This window comes from Oryctolagus cuniculus, chromosome 5 (genome assembly GCF_051225735.1).
Source record: "Oryctolagus cuniculus isolate XC-2025 breed Fujian yellow rabbit chromosome 5, ASM5122573v1, whole genome shotgun sequence".
Classification (NCBI taxonomy): domain Eukaryota; kingdom Metazoa; phylum Chordata; class Mammalia; order Lagomorpha; family Leporidae; genus Oryctolagus; species Oryctolagus cuniculus.
Genome location: NC_142871.1, coordinates 124066851 through 124089640, shown reverse-complemented (window position 1 = coordinate 124089640; position 22790 = coordinate 124066851). Strand labels below are relative to the sequence as shown.

The window sequence follows — 22790 nt, the reverse complement described above, 5'->3', positions numbered from 1 at the left end:
TTGGATCCCTGCTGGTCACCTGTGAGACCCTGACTGAATTTATGCCTCCTAATTTTGGCTTCACCCATCCTCAGCTGTTACAGGCATTTGGGCAATGAACGAGTAGATGGAAGATCTCTTTTTATCTCTGTCTTTCTCATAGAGACAGAAAGTAAAATGGTAGATGCCAGAGGCTGTGAGAAGATGGGAAATGGGAGCCATGTTTTAGCAGGTACAGAGCTTCAATTTTGCAAGATAATAAGAGTTCTGTTTGTATGAGGTGGTGATTGTAGCACAGCAATGCAGAAACATTCAATGCCATTGAACCTAATAATAGTTAATGCAGGAAATTTTATGTTGAGCATATTTTACCACAATTTTTAAGTGGTAAAACCAAGACACAGATATGTAAAGAAACTTGACATCAAACTAGAAAGAGACAGCACTTAGATTTCAGCCCTGAATGCCCATGTCTGGTTTGGTTTGGTTTTGGTGGGATCTTCTTTCCCTGTTGCATAAATGTCGGTGTTCCTCAGGGCTCCATTCTGTGTCTCTTGAATTCAGTGTTCATAATTAGTATTAGGGTCCTCCTCTCGACAAAGCAGAATAAGGTGCACCTCCATGCAGAGGCAACTGTGCAGGAAACTGGCTCCTTGGGTGGACTTGGCTGGAGGCCAGCCCTGCCTTGCCCCCTTAGCCAAGTGTCTTGTGTGTGGTGCCATCTACGCAACTCATGGTGTGTGCAGCAGCTTGTCCCAGTTCATGAGAGACAATTGCCTATTATCCCCCAACTTTCTATTCAATGACATCACATTGGTGGCTTGAAATTGGCTATGGTGGGAGTATTTACACATCAGAAATCAGCAAATGCTACAAATGAGAGTTTTCCCCACCAGAGAGCCCATTATCAATCATTTACCAACATAGCATTGTGCATAACGTTTTTGAAAATCCTTGGGGGGACTTTACTGTCTTTAGGGGTGATCCTGTGTATTCATTAGCTTTCCATTACTACAACATCTGGAAAGCTATTTATGCAGAAAAGGGTTTTATTTTGGTTCATGGCTTTGCAGGTTCAGATCCCAGGATCTTTCAGCCCCTTTGGTTTAGCCTCTGTGAAGGTGGCAGATGGCAATGGTAGAGCACTATGGAGGAAGGATCCCAAGGAGAGCCAAGAAGCAGAGAGAACGACTGGCCCCAACTCAGCCTTTTATACTCAGCCCCCTCCAGGGAGGTACTGTTAGAGGGCAGGCTCCCCAGTGATTTTGAGACACCCTCTAGGCCTACCTCATAAACAACATAATCAGATTAAGTTACTACCTATTTAGTACCAATAATAATGTATTACTTTGGGGTTTAAATGTCTGTATGAGTATGGGAGCTAAATAATATTCAAACCTGTTTACATTGCAACTGCAGCTATCATCTGTACACAGCAAAGAAATCTCCACATCTAATCTTGCTCTTTTTTTGAGTTTCATATCTATATGCATACCTGCCTAAAAAAATCAACTTGTACAATCCAAGGGCATGTTCAAATGTTGAAGACAGGAGTGGGCATTTGGTGCAGCAGTTAAGCCACCAGTTGGAATGCTCACATCCCATATCAGAGTGCCTCGGTTTGAGTCATGGCTTCACTTCCAATTCCAACTTCCTGCTAACGAGCACACTGGGAGGCAGCAGGCCCTGCCACTCATATAGGAGTCCTGAATTGAGTTCCCAGCTCCCTGCTTTGTCCTGATTCGGTCGCAGCTGGTGCAGGCATTCAGGGAGTGAACCAGTGTTTGGGAGGTCTCTGTCTATATATCTCTTCATTTCAAATGAATAAAAATAAATAAATAATGCTTTAATGTTGAGGAAAGCGCCCACATCTGCCAAAAAACTTTGCTCTAATTTCTGGTGTAATCCACATGGCCTTCCACATTCAACTAGGTACCATATCTCAGGAGGTTCTGCCTCCTACATGCTTTCCAAATTCATCCTTGGTGCATTTCTCACTGTTCCTTGTATCAATTCAAACCCTCATCATCTCTCGTTGGTTGTATGACATGGCATTCATATTAGCCTGCTAACTGGTCTACTGCTTCTATCCTTGCTATACTAGAGTTTCCTTTGTGTGTGGATGCTTCCCAGTCATGATTGTGCTTAACTTGTGATGATTTCCCGTTGCCTACAAGGTAAAATTCAGCCTCCTTAGTTTGGTGCACAAAGCCTTGCAAAATAATTTTTCAATATCATTTAATCATGGCTCCCTCGAACTGGTTATGTGAGCCACTTACTGATCCTGGATACCTTCTGCGTATTGCTGCTACTTGGTTTGCATTCCCCCTCTCCATTTCTCCCTAAATTCCCACAGGACTTTTACAACCCAACTCATGGTGCTGAGTTGTGCAATCTACCTAGGCTTCCAACCTCCTGCTTGTCCAGGATCAATCACTCCTTCCCTACACATTAGCACTTTGTATGGCCATAGGTTGTGTGTAGCACTGAGCATCTGGGAAGTTGTTTTGACTGGGGAGAAGGGTTGCCAATGAAGGATCCTGGTCTGTGTGACTGCATAAGGCCGTAGTGTTTGGAGGAATAGCACCTTCCACTGAGAAGTTTCTGCAACTTTATGGCTCCACTTTGCTTCAGAGGGACTCTTTGTGGGTCTGGGCATGGCCAAGGGATGTTGACAGATTTACTGTGATTTGCACGGCCTGAATGGTGGTTGTAACACTTTGCCTAAATGGTGATCATTTTAAACCACTGGGCTCATTCAAACTTTGATCATGGATATTATTTGTTGTCATGAATAACTTTCACTGGTGATTTCTTTATTTTGTGGGCATTTCATCCCAATCTTTCCACCTCTTATTTTCAGACAAGAATAAAGCCTAGATAAAGGCCTGGGATTCTGTAACAGATGAGTCTTACTACAGTAGCACTGTCCCACAAAAGTTCGGCATGGATGGAAATGTCCAATATCTACATTTTCCAATGCAGTAGCCACTAACCATGCATGGCCATTAAGAACTTGAATATACCTACTGTGATTGAAGAAGTGGATTTAAACTTCTATTACACTATAATTAACTTAAACTTTTATAAATTTATGTGGTTGGTGACTATCTTTTTGAATAACACAGTTCTAGAAGAGCCAAACCAGTTTATAGAGTTGCTAATTGTAAGTATTAGAGGTCAACCCACTACATTCTTTCCTTTCTTACCTCCATAGAAGGATATAACACAAATATTTCTGTAGAGGGAAAACATGCAGCTGTAGGCCAATGAACAAAAGGCCCTCCCTCACGCCAGTTATTTATTAGCACCTTATCTGTTTACCTTGCAGGTGTAATTACTGAAGCCTTAGAACATGAGTGGTTTCCTAAACAATGCACTCTCTTATTTATTTTGGCTGTTACCATGTGACTGTTGGCCACCAAACCTGGTCAGTAGAGGCTGATGGCTTCTGAAAGGCCTGGTCCTCCTGCTGACCCAAAGGTTCATTGAAAGGAGATGAGAGGGCCTTGCTTATGAAGGTTAAAGTGAAGACATGGGCTCAAGTCCAGCTTTATAACTTTTGTCTTCATAAGAATGCACACAGCACTTGGTTTCTGGGCTATGTTCTTCTCATAGGGTAAATTTCTCATAGTTTTGAGGGAATGTCATTGACCTAGGAACAGAGCCACTTGTCAACATTTTCCCATGTACACCCTGTAATTCACATGCTGATAGATTCTGGACACTTGAGACTTGTGGGGGGGGGGTGTCAGAAGATAGTCTGAGAAAGAGATTCCATTTCCATTTCTAAGAAAGTGCTCATCTTGTAGGGTTGTTCCAAAGGAATTAGTGGAATCACCAGATGCTTTAATGTCAAGAAGTTAACGATGAAATAATATTGCATTTAGGATTGTATTAGTGAACCGGGGTGGGTAATGTCTGGCCCGTGAGCCATATAAGGCCTTGGAAATAATTTGGTCTGGCCCTGCCACAGCAACCATAGGCAGGACTCAAATTCAATAAATCTATAGCAGGCTATTATTTTTAAAGGATTTATTTATTTATTTGAAAGGCATAGATACAGAGAGAGGGAAGAACAGAGAGAGAGAGAAAGGGAGAGAGAGAGAGAGAGGATCTTTCATCTGCTAGTTCATTCCCCAAATGGCTACAATGGTCGGGCCAGGCTGAAATCAGAAGCCTGGAACACCATCCGGGTCTCGCACATTGGTGGCAGGGGTCCAGGCACTTGCGTCATCTGCTGCTGCTTTCCTGGGTGTATTACCCGGGAGCTGGATTGGAAGTGGAGTAGCCAGGACTTGAACCAACACTTATATGGGATGCAAGTGTCGTAAGTGCTTGCTTAACCCACTGCACTACAATGCTGACCTCAATATCAGGCTAATTTTTAAATTGATAATTTTATATGGCCCACAAATGATGTTATAAATATCCAAATGTCCCTTGGTATAAAAAGTGTTTTGCAAACCTTAGTTGGAGCCTTGGTTTTCCTATTTCTTGACAACTAAGACCTTAATGTACAAGATAAAGGTTTTCCAAGAGACAACATATTTTTAAGAAAGAGTGGAAAGAAGGATCAGGAAGGAATCTTTCCAGAAAGTCAAAATACCTTGTTATAGCTGTCATCCCATGCCACCACTTTAAAGTCATTACCTTTGGCTTTTAGTTCAGCTGAGCTTCATGGTTTTATAATCCTAACTTCAGTTCATACTTGAATTCAAGGGGCTGACATTCCAGAAAGAAAAGAGAAGCAGCTCAAGAGAAATGGGGCTCTTATAGTGAGTTGTAACAGCTCCACTTCTGTCTGGGATGGAGGAAAAGAAACCAGACTCACCCTTAGAAATGAGAATATTAATAGCAGAAAAACACATGTGAAATGGTGGCTTCCAAACACTGGGGAACATGCAGCAGGGGACTCACATACTGGAAGTATCTCTGAGTTGAGCAGACAGTGGGGTTTGGCATCTGGAAAGGTCCCGGCAGCTAGGATTTACAGATCTAAATGCCAGAGAAGATGAAGTTGCAGGTTTATAAATGGGGGGTCGGGGTGGGGAGAGGAGAGAACTCTGGAGATCTGCAGAGGGATCCCCTTGAATTGTTGGCTGAGTCCTAATTTGTACATACACAGGGAAAGAACTGGAAATGGATAGAAGGAGCAATTTCAGGATCTCACATAAGAATGCTAAGTTTGTTCCTGGAAGACAGAGTGAAAAAATTTCCTAGTATGGAGGGCATTCAGAAAGGATATTGCTTTGGTAGTGGATCCAGATTAGCTCTAGACTGGGACTTGACTTGGGCTTTTCCTGATCCACCCTTATAAAGCTTAAGAGTTAGCCTCCAAAGGATCAAATGATCATTCTAGTATGCAGTAATTTAACTGCATCACAAAATGAGGCCCAACACTATTTAAAGGAACACAACAAAATCCAATATTCAGCAACATGATATCTGGCAGCCAAAATACATTAACAGAGTAGGCAAATAACTAGAAAAATTCGACTCATAATCAAAAGAAAAAAATCAATCAATATAAACCCTTAATTGACTAAGAGGATAAAGTTAGTGTATAAGAATATTAGAGGAGGGGCTGGCGCTGTGGCACAGAGGGTTAAAGCCCTGGCCTGAAGTGTAGGCATCCCATATGGGCGCCGGTTCTATTCCTGGCTGCTCCTCTTCTGATCCAGCTCTCTGCTGTGCCCTCGGAAAGCAGTAGACAATGGCCCAAGTCCTTGGGCCCTTGCACCTGCGTGGGAGACCTGGAAGAAGCTCCTGGCTCCTGGCTTTAGATCGGCGCAGCTCTGGCCATTGCGGCCATCGGGACAGTAAACCAGTGGATGGAAGACCTCTCTCTCTGTCTCTCCCTCTCACTGTCTGTAACTCTATCTCTCAAATAAACAAATAAAAAATCTTTAAGAAGAAAAAAAAAGAATATTAGAGGGGCCGGTGCTGTGGCATAGCAGCTAAAGCTGTCGCCTCCAGTGCTGGCATCCCATATGGATGCCGGTTTAAGTCCCAGCTGCTCCACTTTTCTTTTTTTAAAGTTTTTATTTAATGAATGCATCTTTTCATAGATACAACTTTAGGAATACAGTGGTTCTTTCCCTCATACCCACCCTCCCACCCCAACTCCAATCCCACTTCCCTCTCCTTCTTCCATCTCCTTCTTCATTATGGTTCATTTTTAGTTTGATTTTATATACAGAGGACCAACTCCCTCCTAAGCACAGATTTCAAGTTTCATCCATGCACACACACAATATATACAGTACAGTTTGGGAACAAAATTTGCAGTAGATTCTCATAGTACAACTCATTAGGGATGAAGGTCCTACATGAGGAGTCAGTGCACAGTGACTTCTGTTGTTCCTTTAACAATTAACACTCTTATATATGACGTCAGTGATCACCCGAGGCTCTTGCCATGGGCTGCCAAGACTATGGAAGCCTTCTGTGACCATAGACTCCATTGGTATTTGGACACGGCCATAAGCAAAGTCGATGTTCTCTCCTCCCTTCAGAGAAGATGTCCTGCTTTGATGATCCTTTCTTTCCACTGAGGTCTCACAGAGATCCTCCGTGTAGGATATTTTTTGCCACAGAGTCTTGGTTTTCCATGCCTGAAATGCTCTCACAGGCCTTTCAGCCAGACCAGGAAGCCTTAAGGGCTGATTCTGAGGTCAGAGTGTTATTTACAGTGAATGTCATTCTAGGAGTCTGCTGTGTAGACTGCTTCCCATATTGGACTTTCCTTCCTTTTTAATTCTGTTATTATTACCAGGCACTTGATGTTGTTTATGTGATCACTTTTACACTTAAACCTATCCATATGTTGTCTTTAACATTTAATGTGACCATTTTATCAGTTAAGATGGCATTTATACCACTGATTTTTATGGATTTGGAGTCCCATGACAAGTTTTTAGGCTGTACCCTCAGAAGTAAGTCTGAAGGACTGTATGCAGAACTACACTGCTTTACAGTTATAGACCTTCTCCTCCCTCTCTTCTTATTCCCCCTCTTATTTTTAACTGGGATCTTTTTCCAATTAACTTAAAATACATATGATTAACTCTATGTTACATAAAGAGAGTTCAGCATATAGTATGAAGAAGAGAGAAGAAAAAGAAAGAAAACAGAAAAAAATACACAAAATAAAAAGTAACAATAATAAACTATCCCTCAACAGTCAGGTCAAAGACTATTCAAGTCATTGATTCTACAAGTGACAATTTTGTTTCTATAGCTTTTATTTTAGGAGCACTTTTAATTCTCCCAAATCAGGGAGAACATATGGTATTTGTCTCTTTGGGACTGGATTATTTCACTAAGTATGAGGTTTTCCAGCTTGCTCTATTTTGTTGCAAATGACAAGATTTCATTATTTTTTTACTGCCATGTAGTATTCCATAGTGTACATATCTCACAATTTCTTTATCCAGTCTTTGGTTGATGGGCACTTAGGTTGCTTCCATGTCTTAGCTATTGTGTATTGCTGGCTGCTCCACTTCTGATCCTGCTCTCTGCTATGGCCTGGGAAAGCAGTAGACAATGGCCCAAGTCCTTGGGCCCCTGCACCTGGGTGAGAAGACCTGGAGCAAGCTCCTGGTTCCTGGCTTTGGATCGGTGCAGCTCCAGCTGTTGTGGCCAATCAGGCAATGAACCAGCAGATGTAAGACCTCTCTCTCTCTCTCTGCCTCTCCTTCTCTCTGTGTAACTTTGGCTTTCAGATAAATAAATAAATCTTTTTTAAAAAAGGAAGTGAGAGACACAGAGAATAAACCCCATTTTGTAGCATATGCAAAATAAGCTTGAAGTAGATTATAGAACTAAAGCTATAAAACTTCTAGAAGAAAAAAAAAGGAAAAATATTTGTGGCTTTGGTTTAGACAAGCATTTTTGGTACACACAAAAGGAAAAAGAATTGATAATTGGATGCTATGGTTTTGATTTAGTCTGAGTATGTCCATCAAAGTTCCACGTGCTAGAAGTTTGATCCTCAATGTAACATTATTAGGGTGGTGGGGCCTTTAAGAGATGATTGGCTCACTGGGTCACTACCCATGGAAAGGACTAATGGAGTTCTCCAAGCACGATGCTGTTATGAGAGAGTAAGCCTGAACCTTTCCCAGTCTCTTGCTTCCTTGCTCACACATGTGCTCCCTCTTGTAAGTCATTCCTCTGCCCCATTCCTCTGCCATATTGTTACTCAACCAGACAGCAGTGTCATGGTGTTCAGGCTTCCCAGGCACCAGGATCATGCGCCAAATAAATCTCTTTTCGTTATCATTACCCAGTGTCAGGTGTTGTGTTATAGCAACACACAGTTGATCAAGACAATGGAGTTCCTGAAAATACAAGCCTGCTCTTCAAAAGACATTTGTTTACAGAAATGAACAGTCAGGCCACAGACTTGTAAAATATTTGCAAAACATTTAGACCAAAGCAAACTTTATTTTGACTGTATAAATGAGCTTTTTATTCAACAATAAGACAAAATACTAAAATGATAACAGTAAGCAAAATATTTGAGGAGACACTTCACCAAAGAAGAAAAAGATGGCCAATAATATCATGAATAGATTCTTAGCATCATTAGTCATCAGGAAAAAGAAAATTAAGCTTCAGAGAAATACCATTATACATGCATGTGTCCAAAATTAAAGATTGACGATTGTGGGGAGCAGCTTGGACTAGACTAAGTTACTCGAATTAAGACTTATTCTATGCATCTGCTCTCCCACAATATGGCGCTGGGAGAGGAGGAAACAGCTTCTACACAGCTGCCTCCAGTTCAACCAACAAGCTGCAGGACCTGCTCCTGATTGGAGGAGAGCAGCGTACTCGGCGTGTGGGTAGCAGAGTTGGGATTGGTGGAAGAGGACTATAAAGGAGGAGAGAGACAACATGCACCAGGAACATCTATCTGAAGGAACACCTGTGCAGCCCCCGAGAGAGCCGGCCGGCAATGTGCCGCTCCCCTGCGGAAGTAGGGAAGGTGGCAGGGGGAACCGCCCTTCCACGGAGGTGGAAGGGACAGTAGCCAACCTGGGAAGAACCAGCAGCAAACCCGGGGAGGGCCGAGCAGACAAAAGAACAGCGCAGGGTCCTGTGTCGTTCCTCCGTGAAGAGGGGGAGCGACATAATGGTGCCGTGACTCGGATATGAAGCCTAGGCAGGGTTTAGTGTCATTCCTCCATGAAGAGGGGGAGCGACAGACGATGTCAAGGACTGTAAGGGAAGCAACTAGAAGTTACACACAAATTTTAACAACCACTTTGAAGATAATCTGAAAGTTTTCGAATTAAAATATGGTTGTGCTCAGCTCTCTGCTCTTTGCTGAGTTAGCCAGCTGCCCTTCCCAGGTTTATTCTCTCCATTCAACCAGGTACCAGGTAACCTCGCTCTCCCCCAGTCCTAGTCATTGGGCACTCTCTCCCTATCCCGTCCGTTCTGACAAATGCCCTATCCCCTATAAAACCTTATCATTTTGCTTATATATATATATATATATACACATATATATACATACATATATGTCTTTCTCTACACACACACACACACACACACATGGCTAACCATTCATTGGCAATGGAACTCAATCATTTCACTCTATAGAGTGAACCATAACCAAATATGTTTCATTCAACTCAACAAATATTTATGAGCCCCAGCTGTGGGCCAGACTCTCCACTAACTGTGGGGGTCCACAGGTGCCTAAGGTGTGACTGGACAGTGATTTCTTTGTGGAGCTTTTGATCTAATGAGGAACTGAATGAATCACACCTGTAAGCAGATCATTGTAACAGGAGGTGACAGTGCTCGGATGAGGATGAGCACTGAGAGAGTGTCACTCAGAATAACCTGAGGTTCAGAGACAGAGTCCCAAGGAATAGAAGTCCAGAAAGTTGAGGAAGAGAGGGCTGGAAAAAGGTGCTATAGACGGAGGAGTCTGATGGAGAGATGATGTTTGGGGAATTGCACATTCCTGGGACAAAAGGAGTGAGGCAGGCATGATAGCAGGTGTGACTCAAAGGGTTGTCATGTTGCGAGGGCCAGAACATCCCAAGGCCTTCCATGCAATGCTCAATGGTGGGAGCCTTTGTGCTGGCAATGGGCAATTCTCTCTCAAGCAATCATCTTCCCTCCATTCTGCTCAGTTCACTTTGTCCAACATTTACAGAGCTGCCTACAATAAAATCACTGTCCCACAGGACAATACAGATAAGCAAGCTGTGATGCTGTCTCTCAAGGAGTTAGCAGTCTGGTGAGCTTCCTTTAAATAAAAAAAAGAGTCCAGACAATGATCTCTGGTGAATTATCCATTGGCCTAACACTGTCCACCCACTCTGAATATTCTGACTAACAATCACATCTTTGCTGGTTAGTACTCTCTCCCTCCCCCAGGGTTGACACTACTCACTTTCTCCTGTTCCCTATGTTTAGCTTGGCTTCTATGTCAGTTGACAGAAGAGTATTTGGTAAATTATCATGAACAAAGATGCATTAAATTAGCTGTGACAGCACTGCTTCCATGGGCTGCTCCTTGCAGTGTTTATCTCCAAGCACTGTGTGAATCCTCAAGTCCTCAGATTGCCATCCTGAGCTCAACAAATCAAATTAAGCACTCAGACTGTTGGCTTTCTGACCAATTTCAGGATGAGGCTAGGAGCGTGCCAGAGCTTCTCACAAGTTCTGAGAATGAAAGAGATGAAGGCACAGGCCATCCACTGGATTCTCACAGAACCCCCTTGCATTTGGGGAGGTGGGATATGAATCAGGGGGCTGGCTTCCTTTGTCCAAAAGTTCCTGTGCCTTAACCCAGCTCATTCTTCCTTCAGGGGGTGTGGTGGGTTGAAGAAAGACTCTCCAAAAGATGGGTCCACCCAGAACCTGTACATGTGGCCTTATTTGAAAAAGGGGTCTTTGTAGATGCAATGAAGTTCCAAGGATATTGAGATCATCCTGGATTAGGGTGGGTCCTAAATCCAGTAACATGTCATAAATGAAGAGTAAAAAAACCCGTGGGATGGTGGCGGCAGAGACTAGAGTAAAGCAGCCACACGCCAAAGATTTCCAGAAGCCGGAAAAGGCAAGAAAAGAATTCCCCACGAGCTTTTGGAAGGAGACTGGTCTTGCCAGTCCCTTAGCTTCAAACTTCTCACCTCCAGAACAGTAAGAAAGGAAACACATTTCTATGGTTTGACCCACCAAGTTGGTGGTAATCTGTGATAGCAGCCATACAAACTCATACAGGAGCCCAGAGTCCACTCTTGTTAGGGCTGCAGGCCACTGGCACAAGCCTTCCTCCTTCCTCAATGCCCTGAAGAGTCCTGGGGGTGAATTATTGCCTTCCTAATTCCTTCATTCAACCAGCATTTAAGTATGTCATGAAGTAGGTATATGAGAATGGATAAAAGGCAGTCCTTTCTTCAAGAGTTCACAGCTAGAGAGATATAAAGAGGCACAAAAGTGATTACAGTATTAAGTGTTATAGGTACAACTAGGCCCAAGTCCTCCCTGACAAATTCATATGCTAAAGTCCTAACCTCCAGCACCTCTTCAAAGAGATAATTAAGTTAAAATGCAGTCTTTTTTTTTTTTTTTTTTTTTTTGACAGGCAGAGTGGACAGTGAGAGAGAGAGAGAGACAGAGAGAAAGGTTTTCCTTTTGCTGTTGGTTCACCCTCCAATGGCCACCACGGCTGGCATGCTGCGGCCGGTGCATCATGCTGATCCGAAGGCAGGAGCCAGGTGCTTCTCCTGGTCTCCCATGTGGGTGCAGGACCCAAGCACTTGGGCCATCCTCCACTGCACTCCTAGGCCATAGCAGAGAGCTGGCCTGGAAGCAGCCAAAATGCAGTCTTTTTGGTAGGTCCTAGTCCTAGTGAGTGGTGTCCTTGTAAGAAGAGATTAGAACATGGGTGTGCACCAGGGGAGACAATGAGAAGACACCAGCAGAAGATGGGCATCTACAGAGGAAACTAACTCAGTCAACACCTTGATTTTGGATTTCTATCCTCCAGAATTGTGACAAAATAAATTTTTGCTGTTTAAGCCATCAGCTTGTAGTCCTCTGTCATGGCAGCCCCAGCAAACTGCTACATGGAAGTAAGAGCAGGAGATAAACAGAGGAGGCCCAGACCTGCTTTCCCTGGAGAGGTGACTGCTAAGTTGTAGATAAGAGTATAGGAGGTTCTCCTAGGACGGGAGAGCTTTGGAGGGGAGAAGCCTGAGCAAAGGCTTAGAATCAGGATGCAACATGAAGTGTGCAATTTTTTTCAAGACAAGAGCTGAGTGAGGACTGGCAAGTGATAAGGTCTTGAATAAAAGCCTAATGGATCAAGAGAGGCTTTTTATGTATTCATGCCATCATGGCCTGCTTCCTAGGGGACAATGGGGAGTCACTGTATGGCTGGAATGAAGGGAATGACATAGCCTGTTGTGCGCTAAAGAGGCACATGTGGACCACTCTGGTGACTGGTAGAAGCTTCTTGGCAGGGAGATAAGTCCACAGGCAGAGTGACCCATTGGATAACAGTGGTCGTGATGACATGGTGACCAAGATGGAAAGAAGGAAAAAGCATTTTAGGAAGTGAAATTAGTTCGATTATTGGGAAGTGAAGGAAAAACAGAAATCTAAGTCACTTTAAAGGTACCTGGACAGTTGGTGATACTGTCTGCTAAAGTGGGGGGATTAATTGTGAATGAATTGACAGTTTTTAATCTCTTGGGGGAAAAATGACTAAAAACTTCCCTTGGAAATAATGTGCATGCTTGGGACAAATGTGCACAGAACTACTGGTATGACTGAATCCCATATCAAAGTGCTGGTTTGAATTCCAGCTACTCTGTGCTTCTGATCCAGCTTACTATTTGTGTACCTGGGAAAGCAGCACACGAAAGACCAAGTACCTGGGTTCCTGCCACCCATGTGGGCGATCATGATGAAATTCCTGGCTCCTGGCTTGAGCTTGGCCCAGCCTCAGTTGTTGCAGGTATCTAAGGAGTGAACCAGCAGATGGAAGATTGATTCTCTGTCTCCTTTTCTGCTCCTCTGCCTTTCAAATCAATCAATCAATCAATCGATCGATCTCAAAACATATATGAATCTTAGTTGAGGTCATTTATTTCAGAGTATCAATACTGTTTTCAGAGTTGATATCCCCACATGATGATTTCATTAATATTTCTTTATTACTCTTTTGTGAATGCTTCTTCTCATGTGTCTTGTATTCTATTGCTATATCAGAATACTTCCAAATGGGTAATCTATAAAGAAACTGATTTTGGCGCATGATTCTGGAGACCAGGAAGTCCAAGACCACAGCACTTGCAGCTGCTTGTCTCTTTCGAGGTTTCAAATGTGGTTTCAACTGTCAGCAGAAAGTAGAAAGGAAGTGAGCATGAGTGCAAAAGAGAAGTGAGAGGGGCAACCTTACTGTGTAACAACCTGCTCTCCCTGTAACAAACTCAGTCTACCTGGGATCAAGAACTCAATCCTGTGAGAAAGACATGCTCTGTTCTTGAGGGATGTGCTCCCAGGACCCAAACACCTCCCAACAGGTCCCACTACCCAATACTGCTGCAGTGGGAACCAAGCTTGACATGAGTTTTTGTGGGGACAAACCGCATTTAAACTATAGCATCACAATTTCTCAAGATGTTGAAAGATTTAGGCAGATGACTCAGAGGAAAGAAAAGGAGTTGGGTTACTCCATAGCCTATTCAACCCTTCCCTTGTGGGCTAACAAGGCATGAATACCCAGGCAGGGAAACCAGAATGGATCTCAGTGATAGTTAACATTTCTTAGAGTTCATTAGTCCTTCTGAGACCATCTGCCACAAAATAGACTTTTAGGATGTCTCTGAAGCATCTTCATGGGGTCCCAGCACCTTGGGCTACAAGTACCAACATAAAGGATTATACCCTGGACTGGGAGCCTGAAGCCCAAATCACCATTAATTTAAGGGCATGCTTGATCAAATTTCTTGATTTTTCTGGCTTTCAATGTTCTTGTTATAATGCTAGGATTCCGTGGTCTCTTTGACAGATATCATCAATTTACAAAGCAAACCAGGCTGTTTGGGCACCGAGAAAATGATCTGGAATAACACCAGGTCTTGATTGTGTTCCCAGAACTCCAATTAAGAAGAAATTATGACAAGAACAGAAATCTTTGTTTCAAAGCCACTCATTGGCTCATTTTCCTATGCTTCACTGGTTCTATGAAAGGACAGTTGAGCCATGAGACAGGCTCAGACTTGTACTTTTTCACAGGGATTCCAAGGACTACTTTGCACGTCCTTGTCAGTGATGTTAGAGTTGTCTGTTCTTAGAGTGTCATGCAACAGGAAGACCCTTTTAGGGCTCCATTTCCAGACATCTGAATGTGCAACTTGTGAGTCATGCAGCCAGGCTAGCCCAGATACACACATTAAAGAAAACTAGGAAAATATACTGAAATAAAAGCAGTCAGAAATTTGATCATTTATCCTTAGCGGTTAAGATGCTCATATCCCACATCTCACATCTGCATAGCTGGGTTCGATTCCTGGCTCTGGCTCCTGCCTCCAGCTTCTTGCTAGTGAAGACCCTGGGAGGCATCAGGTGATGGCTCCAATTTCCCATGTAGGGAACTTGGACTATGTTCCCAGCTTCTGGTTTAGCACTGGTCCAGCCCAAGCCATTACAGACATTTTGGAAGTGAACTAGCAGGTAGAAGTTCTCGCTTACTCTCTCCTCATATAAAAATATTTAAAGAACTTGTTGCTGAATTCATATGTCCCCCCTCTCTTTGCAAAATACAAGGCAACTAACTACACATATTTTTAAAACATACTTTTATTTATATGAAAGACAGAGAGGGAGAGAAAGGGAGAGAGACAGATCTTCCATCCACTGGCTCATTCCCCAAATGGCCACAACAGCCTGAGTTGGCTGATCCAAAGCCAGGAGCCAGGAGCTTCTTCTGGGTATCCCACGTGGGTAGGGGCCCAAATACTTGGGCCATCTTCTGCTACTTTCCCAGGTGTATTAACAGGGAACTGGATTGGACGTAGAGCAGCTGGGATTCAAACCAGCACCCATATGGGATGGCAATGCATCTGATGGTGGCTTAACCCTATATGCCACAGAGCAGGTCCTTAACTACATATATTCATCATGTACAATCAACATCATACTGGCTGGATTTTTCCATATAAATTTGTATGATGCCAAGAATCTAAATATCAGGACATAGCTATATGATCAGCAGAAGAAAAGTACAATCTGAATTAGAATGTATTTATGCCTAGTCTTGAGCTAGTCTCAGAAACAAAGCATGACAGAGATGTGGTTGACCCTGCTCTACACAGCAGGTAGAAATGCTTTTCAAAGTGCTCATCCATCATCCTAAACATTGCTGTGCTCTTAAAATCTGTCCCAACATTCTCTTCCTCTCAATTGCCTTCAGGATAAAATCCAAGCCCCTCAGGGTGCTGTGCAGGGTGATGTTCCTAGTTCTTCCAACTCACCACCTGCTCTGCACCTCCGTGCACCTTCTGTCCATCCAGTCACCTGGATGTTGTAGCACAGGTACGTGGTGGCTGTCCCTTTACTTATGCTGAACCCCCTCCAGGAACACCTGCTCCACGTGCTCATCAGCTGAGCCTGATTTCAACATCCAAGTCCAGTTTAATCTTCCTCAGTTCCTCAATGTCATCTTAGTTTCTCACTCACAATGAGAAATCTTTGCCTCCATGAAAACTGGACTAAATGTGTGCTTATGAGATTTCTAGGGAGAACTTAGGAGCTAAGGGAAGCTGTTCTCATCTGATCTTGGGCAAGGAAAGAGCCCCAGTCCACAGATAATGGCAGAAAAGGAAGTAAAGCCTGAGAAACAACACATTTTTAAAGCAGCACATTATTATCTATACCGAACTTTAGACTTTCCACAGGTAAATGTCTGGGGCCATACATCTTGGAGTCATGTCAAATTGTTGATAAACTTGTGTTCGAATTCCCTAGCCAGTCCTCCTTCCACAAAACGACATTGCTTGCTAACTACAAAGCACTGTGCTTAAAATAAAAATATTTATTTAATGAAGGGCTCAAATTTGTCACAATAAATAATAATGTAGGCTCCTATATATTAACATTTACTGGTGCTGTCTTTGTGCCATACCAGATAAAGCCGCTGCGTACAGTCCCAGCATCTCTTATTGAAGTTGGTTCATGTCCCAGCTGCTCCAGTTCCAATCCAGCTCCCTGATAATGGCCTGGGAAAAGCAGCACAAGATAGCCCAAGTGCTTGGGCCCTCCTACCCACATGGAAGACCTAGAAGACGCTTCTGGCTGCTGGATTTGGCCTGGCCCAGCCCTGGGTATTGCAGCCATCTGGGGATTGAACCAGAGGATGGAAGATCTCTCTTTCTCTCTTTCTCTAACTCTGACTTTCATATACATAAATAAATCTTTAGGGAAAAAATTGCTATTTTTCAAATACTATACTCTTACCAAGTGATGCATATGCATCCTTATTTAATCTGCAAAATGACCCTATAAGGAACATATCATTAAAACATCCATTTGCTAAAGAATTTAACAAAAACTAAGTTGCTAAAACCAATTTTCAAATCTATGCAACCAGACTTCCAAATCTCTACAACAAATTCTGCTCTCCATAATCAATACTATCAGTTACAAGCAGGACAATTGGTGGTTATTTGCCCTAATTTCCTTTGTAGTAACCATTATCAGAATGAATTCTTTTACCTCTTTGCCTTAAATAAAATACTACAATGCTTTCCTGTCCCCCATGCCTCCCTCCCACCTGTTTCTCATACACACACACAGGGAGAGAGAGAGAGAGTAAGGAAGTGTGTTTTATCAATCACATGTTCCCTGAGAAGAAGTCTGAGTTTAACATCTCCACTCAGTCATCAGCTCCCACTAAAACCCCTAGAGTCAAATGTGACTTTACTCCACCTCAAATCCATCAGCACAGTCCTTGGGCTGTCTTCTAAGCAATCTTAGTCAGGGGCTGACATTTGGCACAGAGGACAATCTGCTGCTTGGGACACCTGTATCCCATATTGAGGTGCCTGGGTTTGAGTCCCAGCCTTACTCCCAATTCTGGCTCCCTTCTAACATTTCTGGGAGGCCTCAGGTGATGGTTTAAGTACTTGGGTCTCTGACATCCACATGGGAGACCTGGGTGGAGTTCCAGGATCCCAGCTTTATCCTGGCCCACCTTTGACTGTTGGAGTGAAGCAGCAGATGGAAGATCTCTGTCTATCTCTGTCTCTCTGCCTTTCAAATAAAATGAAAATAAATAGATAAAAATAGTCTAAGAAAACAAGCCCAGTCTTAAGTCATACCCACCTCCCCATTGCTGTCATGCAGGCTAATCCCCATTGGTTCCTGAAGGTTTCCAATTGCCTCTGAACTGTTTTTCCTGTTTCTGCTTCTACCCCTTCCCCAATATTTGTTATCAAGGAGGCAGCCAGAATGTTCCTTCCAAAACCATCCAGTGATTCCCCATGTCACTCTGAGTAAAAATGCAAGCTTTTCCAGGGGCCCACAGGGAGGCACTGGCATGATTTGCTCCCTCTCCAAACGCCCCACTCTCCTCTCCTCTCCTCTCCTCCCCTCTCCTCTCCTCTCCTCTCCTCTCCTCTCACCTAACCACCCTGCTCACTCACTCACCCCCATCACCCTCCATCCCATTGCAGTGGACTGTGTTACCTCCCTGTCCTGGCTCCCAACAGCTGTGAATGTTCTACTCATGTGGCAAAGAGCACTTCAAGATGGGATTATACTGAAGGTCTTCAAATGGGGAGATGGTCCCACTTCAACCTGGTGGGTCCAACCTGATCCCAAGGACCCTTGTGGGAGGGGGAAGGAGACAGAAGGTCATAGAGCAGGGTGGGAAGGGGAAGGTATGAGGTCAGCTCCTGGAAGGTGGAGAAAAGAGGATGCAGATTCTCCCCTGGATCCTGCAGGAGGAACACAGCCCTGCATGTGCCTTGAAGTTTCTGATAATGATCATGGCAGGAATAAGACATTAATACCTCCACGTTCTCTTTCTTGTTTCCTTCTAGCACTGTTACCTTGTGTATCACCTTGATACCTCCTTGTGTATTTGTCTATCATTTGCCTCTCCCACTACAAGGCAAAGGGCATAGGAGCCAAGACTTTGTGTTTTCTTTGCTGCAAACCCAGCACATGGCACAATTTCTGTTGCATGAATAAATGAATGAAGCGAAGTAATGGAGTAGCAGCCCAAATGATTGAACCTCAGTACAATGTTGGTGGAGTACGTGGCCACAGATCTGTGTCCCATTTTCACTGACATGTCTGGAACAGGTGGAAATGTACACAAATGAGTACAGGGGTCAATGCAACCTAGGTGGGTTACAGTAAAACAACCCAGTAGAAAACTCAGGACAGCAGAGCTCTAAGCCCTCCCAGGAACGTGGTGGGCAGCGCATCCACTCCCATGTGCGACTCCAGGACCCTTTTCACAGGGCTGTGAGGAGGATGGAGTCACCTGAGCTCCTCTTATGCAGAGTGGCCCTGTTTTGCCCCATTTTCCACATCCCATTTCCATCCAGTGCTAAATAAAGCAGTGCAGCTGGCTGGGGTGGGGCCTGGGGTTGGACTGCAGGGATCGTAACTGCTGCTCTTCTTATGGGATGCTGGTGGATATTCATATGGAGTAGTTCACCCGTGGGAGCTGAGGTCTTTAGTACCTCCATGGTCTCTTGGTTCATATAATTACATAAAAAGGAATGCAAGCATAAAGCATTAACTAAATGTAGTATTTGCTTTAAGTGATCTTAAATAATCTAGTAATCCCACAGTACTTTCAGGCACTTGTTCCTGCGGTAGGTACCAACCAACACTTCTTTTCCCTGCTGCTTCTGTCTGGAGCAACAACAGGGATAGATGAATCTCTAGCGAGAGCCCCATTTTTGAAATCTACAAATAACGCCTGAGGGGCCAATGTTGCAATGATGCCGGTGGTGGTGGTGATGGTGGTGATGATGGTGATGATGATTGAGACAAAGAAAACCTACCTTGACCATTGCATGAAATCGCATGGATGCTTCTGTCCAGAGAAAAAATATATCCAGTCTTCTCTCTAAAAAGAAAGTCTCTGTACACCACAGCATGGTGGTGATGTGGATTTGAAGGCTGGGAGGCGGCCTGAATGCATCCATCAGATGTCTCCTCTTCCATGGAGCCACTCCTGACTCCCTGTGCACACATAGTCAGCCTCTCCCTGAGCACCCTCAGTGCTCTGCTCACTCTTTTGTTTCAACTCCTACTCTGCCATGCACCCTTCATCAAATGCAAGCTTTTCTCTGGCACCGAGTGATTGATTTCCCGGGAGCATAGCCATATCTTACACATCCTTATTCCCCAAAATGCTCGACACAATACCAAGCAAGGTATGTGAGTGGCTAAGCAGGAGCCAAACACTGTGCTAAGTGCATTGTAAAAGGATCTCACCCTAAAAGAAACAAGCAAACAAAGACAAGACTTGCCTACAAAAAATTAGCCAAAGAGTACAAAGCATAAGATAATAAAGTGCTAAAGTTGTACACAAAGTGTGTCTCCTTAGAGTGTTACTGGAAACTAGGAAGAGGACCCATGAGTGTAATCATTTTATTAGCATGAAATAACAATATCTACTAATTTTGTCTTCACATTAAAAATTCATGCAAATATGAATATTATGTGCAGGGGGTTGGGGAAAATGGTCTCCCATCTTGATTAAAAATGATTGGTTTATGGAATGGGAGAGGGAGCAGGAGATGGGAGGGGTGCGAGTGGGAGGGAAATTATGGGGGGGGGAAGACATTGTAATCCATAAACTGTACTTTGGAAATTTATATTTACTAAATAAAAAAATAAAAAGTGTACTAATGGCTATTGGATTCAGAATAAATAAACTGGATGGAAAAATAAAAAAATAAAAAATAAAAATAAAAATGATTGGTTTAGTTTTGAAACATTACATTTTGATAGGATTCATATCATAATCTCTATTACGTTATTAGTCTAATACAAAGATCACCAGAGTTCTTTGTTTCAATATCACAGGCATTAAACATTAACACATTATTAGCATCTTAACACTACTGAAATCATTGACTTCATCAGAATTTTCATTATATTGGTGCCAAAAGGGCAAGCTTAGTGATAGGGGTAACATTTATTGACCTAATATAAAAAGTCTGTGACCTTAGAAACAGAAACTCCAGCACCTGAATATACATTTTTCTCTTACAAACCTTGATTTCATTTTTAAAGATCGTGTCAATAAAGGAAATTTAACCAGGCAGGAAAATGTACTTCGTATCTGACACAAAAGTAGGGATTTCAGAAGCAATTTCTGCCCACTCACACAAACTCTTAAAAAGTGCTTTGTCCATGGCATGTAACTCAACGATTAAACACACATTTTAAATGTGCTTACAATTCTTGTCTTTTGAGAAGCCCTGTGTTCATTCTAAGTGACCAATTTAATCAGCCCTACTCTTGAGTATATATTGAGATGCAAAGACCACGCACCTTTCCCTGGTCGCTCAGAACAAAACAAAACACTTTTGTAGCACCTGCGTGTGCACCTGTGCCTGTCAGAGGCAGCCCTTACCTTCACGAAGAGGTAAATCTCAGGGTTCGTGGAAGTTGCTTCATTTTCTTGCAAACCGTTGGCATCAGAATAGAAGGCTGGGGAATGCTGGCTGGTGGAGAAAGCCCTGCTGTGCTGGATGGCGAAGCTTGAAGGGGAAGGCAGCTCTTCCTTCCTCATGACTGCATTCTCCCGGGGCTCCTCTTGGTCCTGGGTTGGTGAGTGTGGTTCTTCCTTTGAGATGTCCCTGTCCTCCTGGAGCTCACCTGAGTGAGTAAGTGAGACCTCAGGGTCCACCTCATCAGGCAGGAGGTAGCCTCCTGCTTCTGGCTGTGGTGAGGCCAAGCTCTGGCCTCCACTCCCAGTGATAGAGACTGACACTGGATGGTGTTCCGGGGTTTCCAGCCCTGGGGCATACAAACTGTTTTCGGGTCCTAAGTCTTTGTGGACCTCATCATAAAAGGGGCCTCCATTTTCTCCTGGTTGGTCTGGAAGCTCATACATCCTCTCTGGCTGGATTGTGTCATAGATGGTGCTGTAGTCTCCGTCATTCATGGCTGCTGATCTGATGGATCCTTTGGTTAGGCAGAGTAGATCTGGAATGAGGAAAGGGACAGGGATGCTGCACTGCTCTGCAGAGGAGCCACCAGGCTTTTGAAACAGCAAATAGCAACAGCTATCAATGACAGGTCTCTAACAATCATTTACTCCAGGCCTCCACAAGCAAACCACAAGTCTCCTGGATAGAAGATAAAGTGTACACGCTCAGTTAACTCCTTCACTGCTAGAGATATTTCCCACTCGCCTCTGGGCTCGTCCTCCTTGTCAGTCACTCTAAGATTCTTTGGGCAAATCTAAGACTGTATTAGATTATTGTCGCAGCAGGCACTGAAATTCTGAATAGGTAGCCATTTGTCACAAACAGAGCTCCCTTTTTCTTCAGTTAACAACATAGAAGTCTCTGCCACCCAGTGGGGAAGTACAGTTCTCCCCAGTGGTAACCATCTATTTATAGCCAAGTTCATCACACGGAACAATTCTTTGCTTATTGATAGCCTGTGATAAATGAGTGGGACGTGCCTCACTTAGGTCATGAATCCTATTCACACTTCTTATCTGGGAATACCAGTAGGTGACAAAATGGCAGAAGGAAGAAAAGATACATTCTCTGGCCTATAGACATGTCAGCAAAGACAACCCCCCCAAAAAAGAGACTTGAAGATTTATGGCTTTGATTTTTATGTTTTCATCTGAAATCTGCATAGTTATCAGTCAGCATTCACAAAGATCCCATTAGGTACAGGCCACTGAGCTGAGCACTGAACAAAAGAGCTGGAAGATACATTCTCTGTCCCCACAGTACTTTAAGTGTAGTGAGAGGGCCAAGGAGAGAAGCTGAAACTCCAACAGACACAGGAAAACACTATGCAAGGTTTTTGTAGTGCAATTGGCCCCGGGTCTGGACGAGTAGTGAGGAGTTGTATGGACACAGCTACTTTACCCATGTCACAGACGCGTGCTGTGTCTATGAGCTCTCTGCTTTTTAACCTGGTTCTCTATTCTGCCACATCCTCCTTCCCTTGGCACACCAGCTACACCTTTCCCTTGGAAGTGACGGCTCAGGTAGGTTGTAAAAGCAACTTCAATGATCAGAAATTATATGAACATGGGGAAGCAGTGTAATTCTGCTCCATCACATTTGAGGGGCATCTCATGGGTAAAACCCGATTGTCCCCTCAGGTGCCAACACTGTACCCAAGAATTTTCTAGAGGGAACTAGACCAGTACTTCCAGAATTCTAGCTCTCCAGACACTTTCAAAAATGGGCAGGGGGAGAGAGGCCAGACATAGGCTTTAACTGCTATGGCTACTGATCCTGTATGTTCCTGAGAAGTAATGTGTTCCAATAGCTGACAATTTACTGTAATTTCTATAATCTGGCATTTATAACTGAGAGGCCCCAGCTCACATTGCCTTATAATGTTAAAATTGGAGTAAACCTAGCAGATTGTTCAGCCAAATATTTAACGTTTGCAAACCAAAAACACAAAAGGGAAGGTGAACGGTCCAAGCTCATGCACAGAGTTCATGACAGCTGTGGTTTTGAACCTGCAGCTCAGTCATCTTTCTGCTCCTCACTCCCAGCCTTAGCTCAGGGGTTCCAGGTCTTCCCACCCTACAGGTGCTC

The 22790-nt window shown here is 43.6% G+C and overlaps 1 protein-coding gene across 1 annotated transcript in view; it reads right to left on the bottom strand.

Annotated features, from left to right (window-relative positions):
* Positions 1 to 21223, bottom strand: part of CLIC5 (CLIC family member 5) — a 168743-nt gene extending 147520 nt beyond the window's left edge. The window contains exon 1 of the mRNA XM_089333870.1: positions 20624 to 21223. Within this exon, the coding sequence (XP_089189996.1) occupies positions 20624 to 21157 (534 nt within the window). The 5' untranslated portion in view covers positions 21158 to 21223. The remainder of the gene's footprint in view (positions 1 to 20623) is intronic.
* Between the last annotated feature and the right edge of the window lie 1567 nt (positions 21224 to 22790).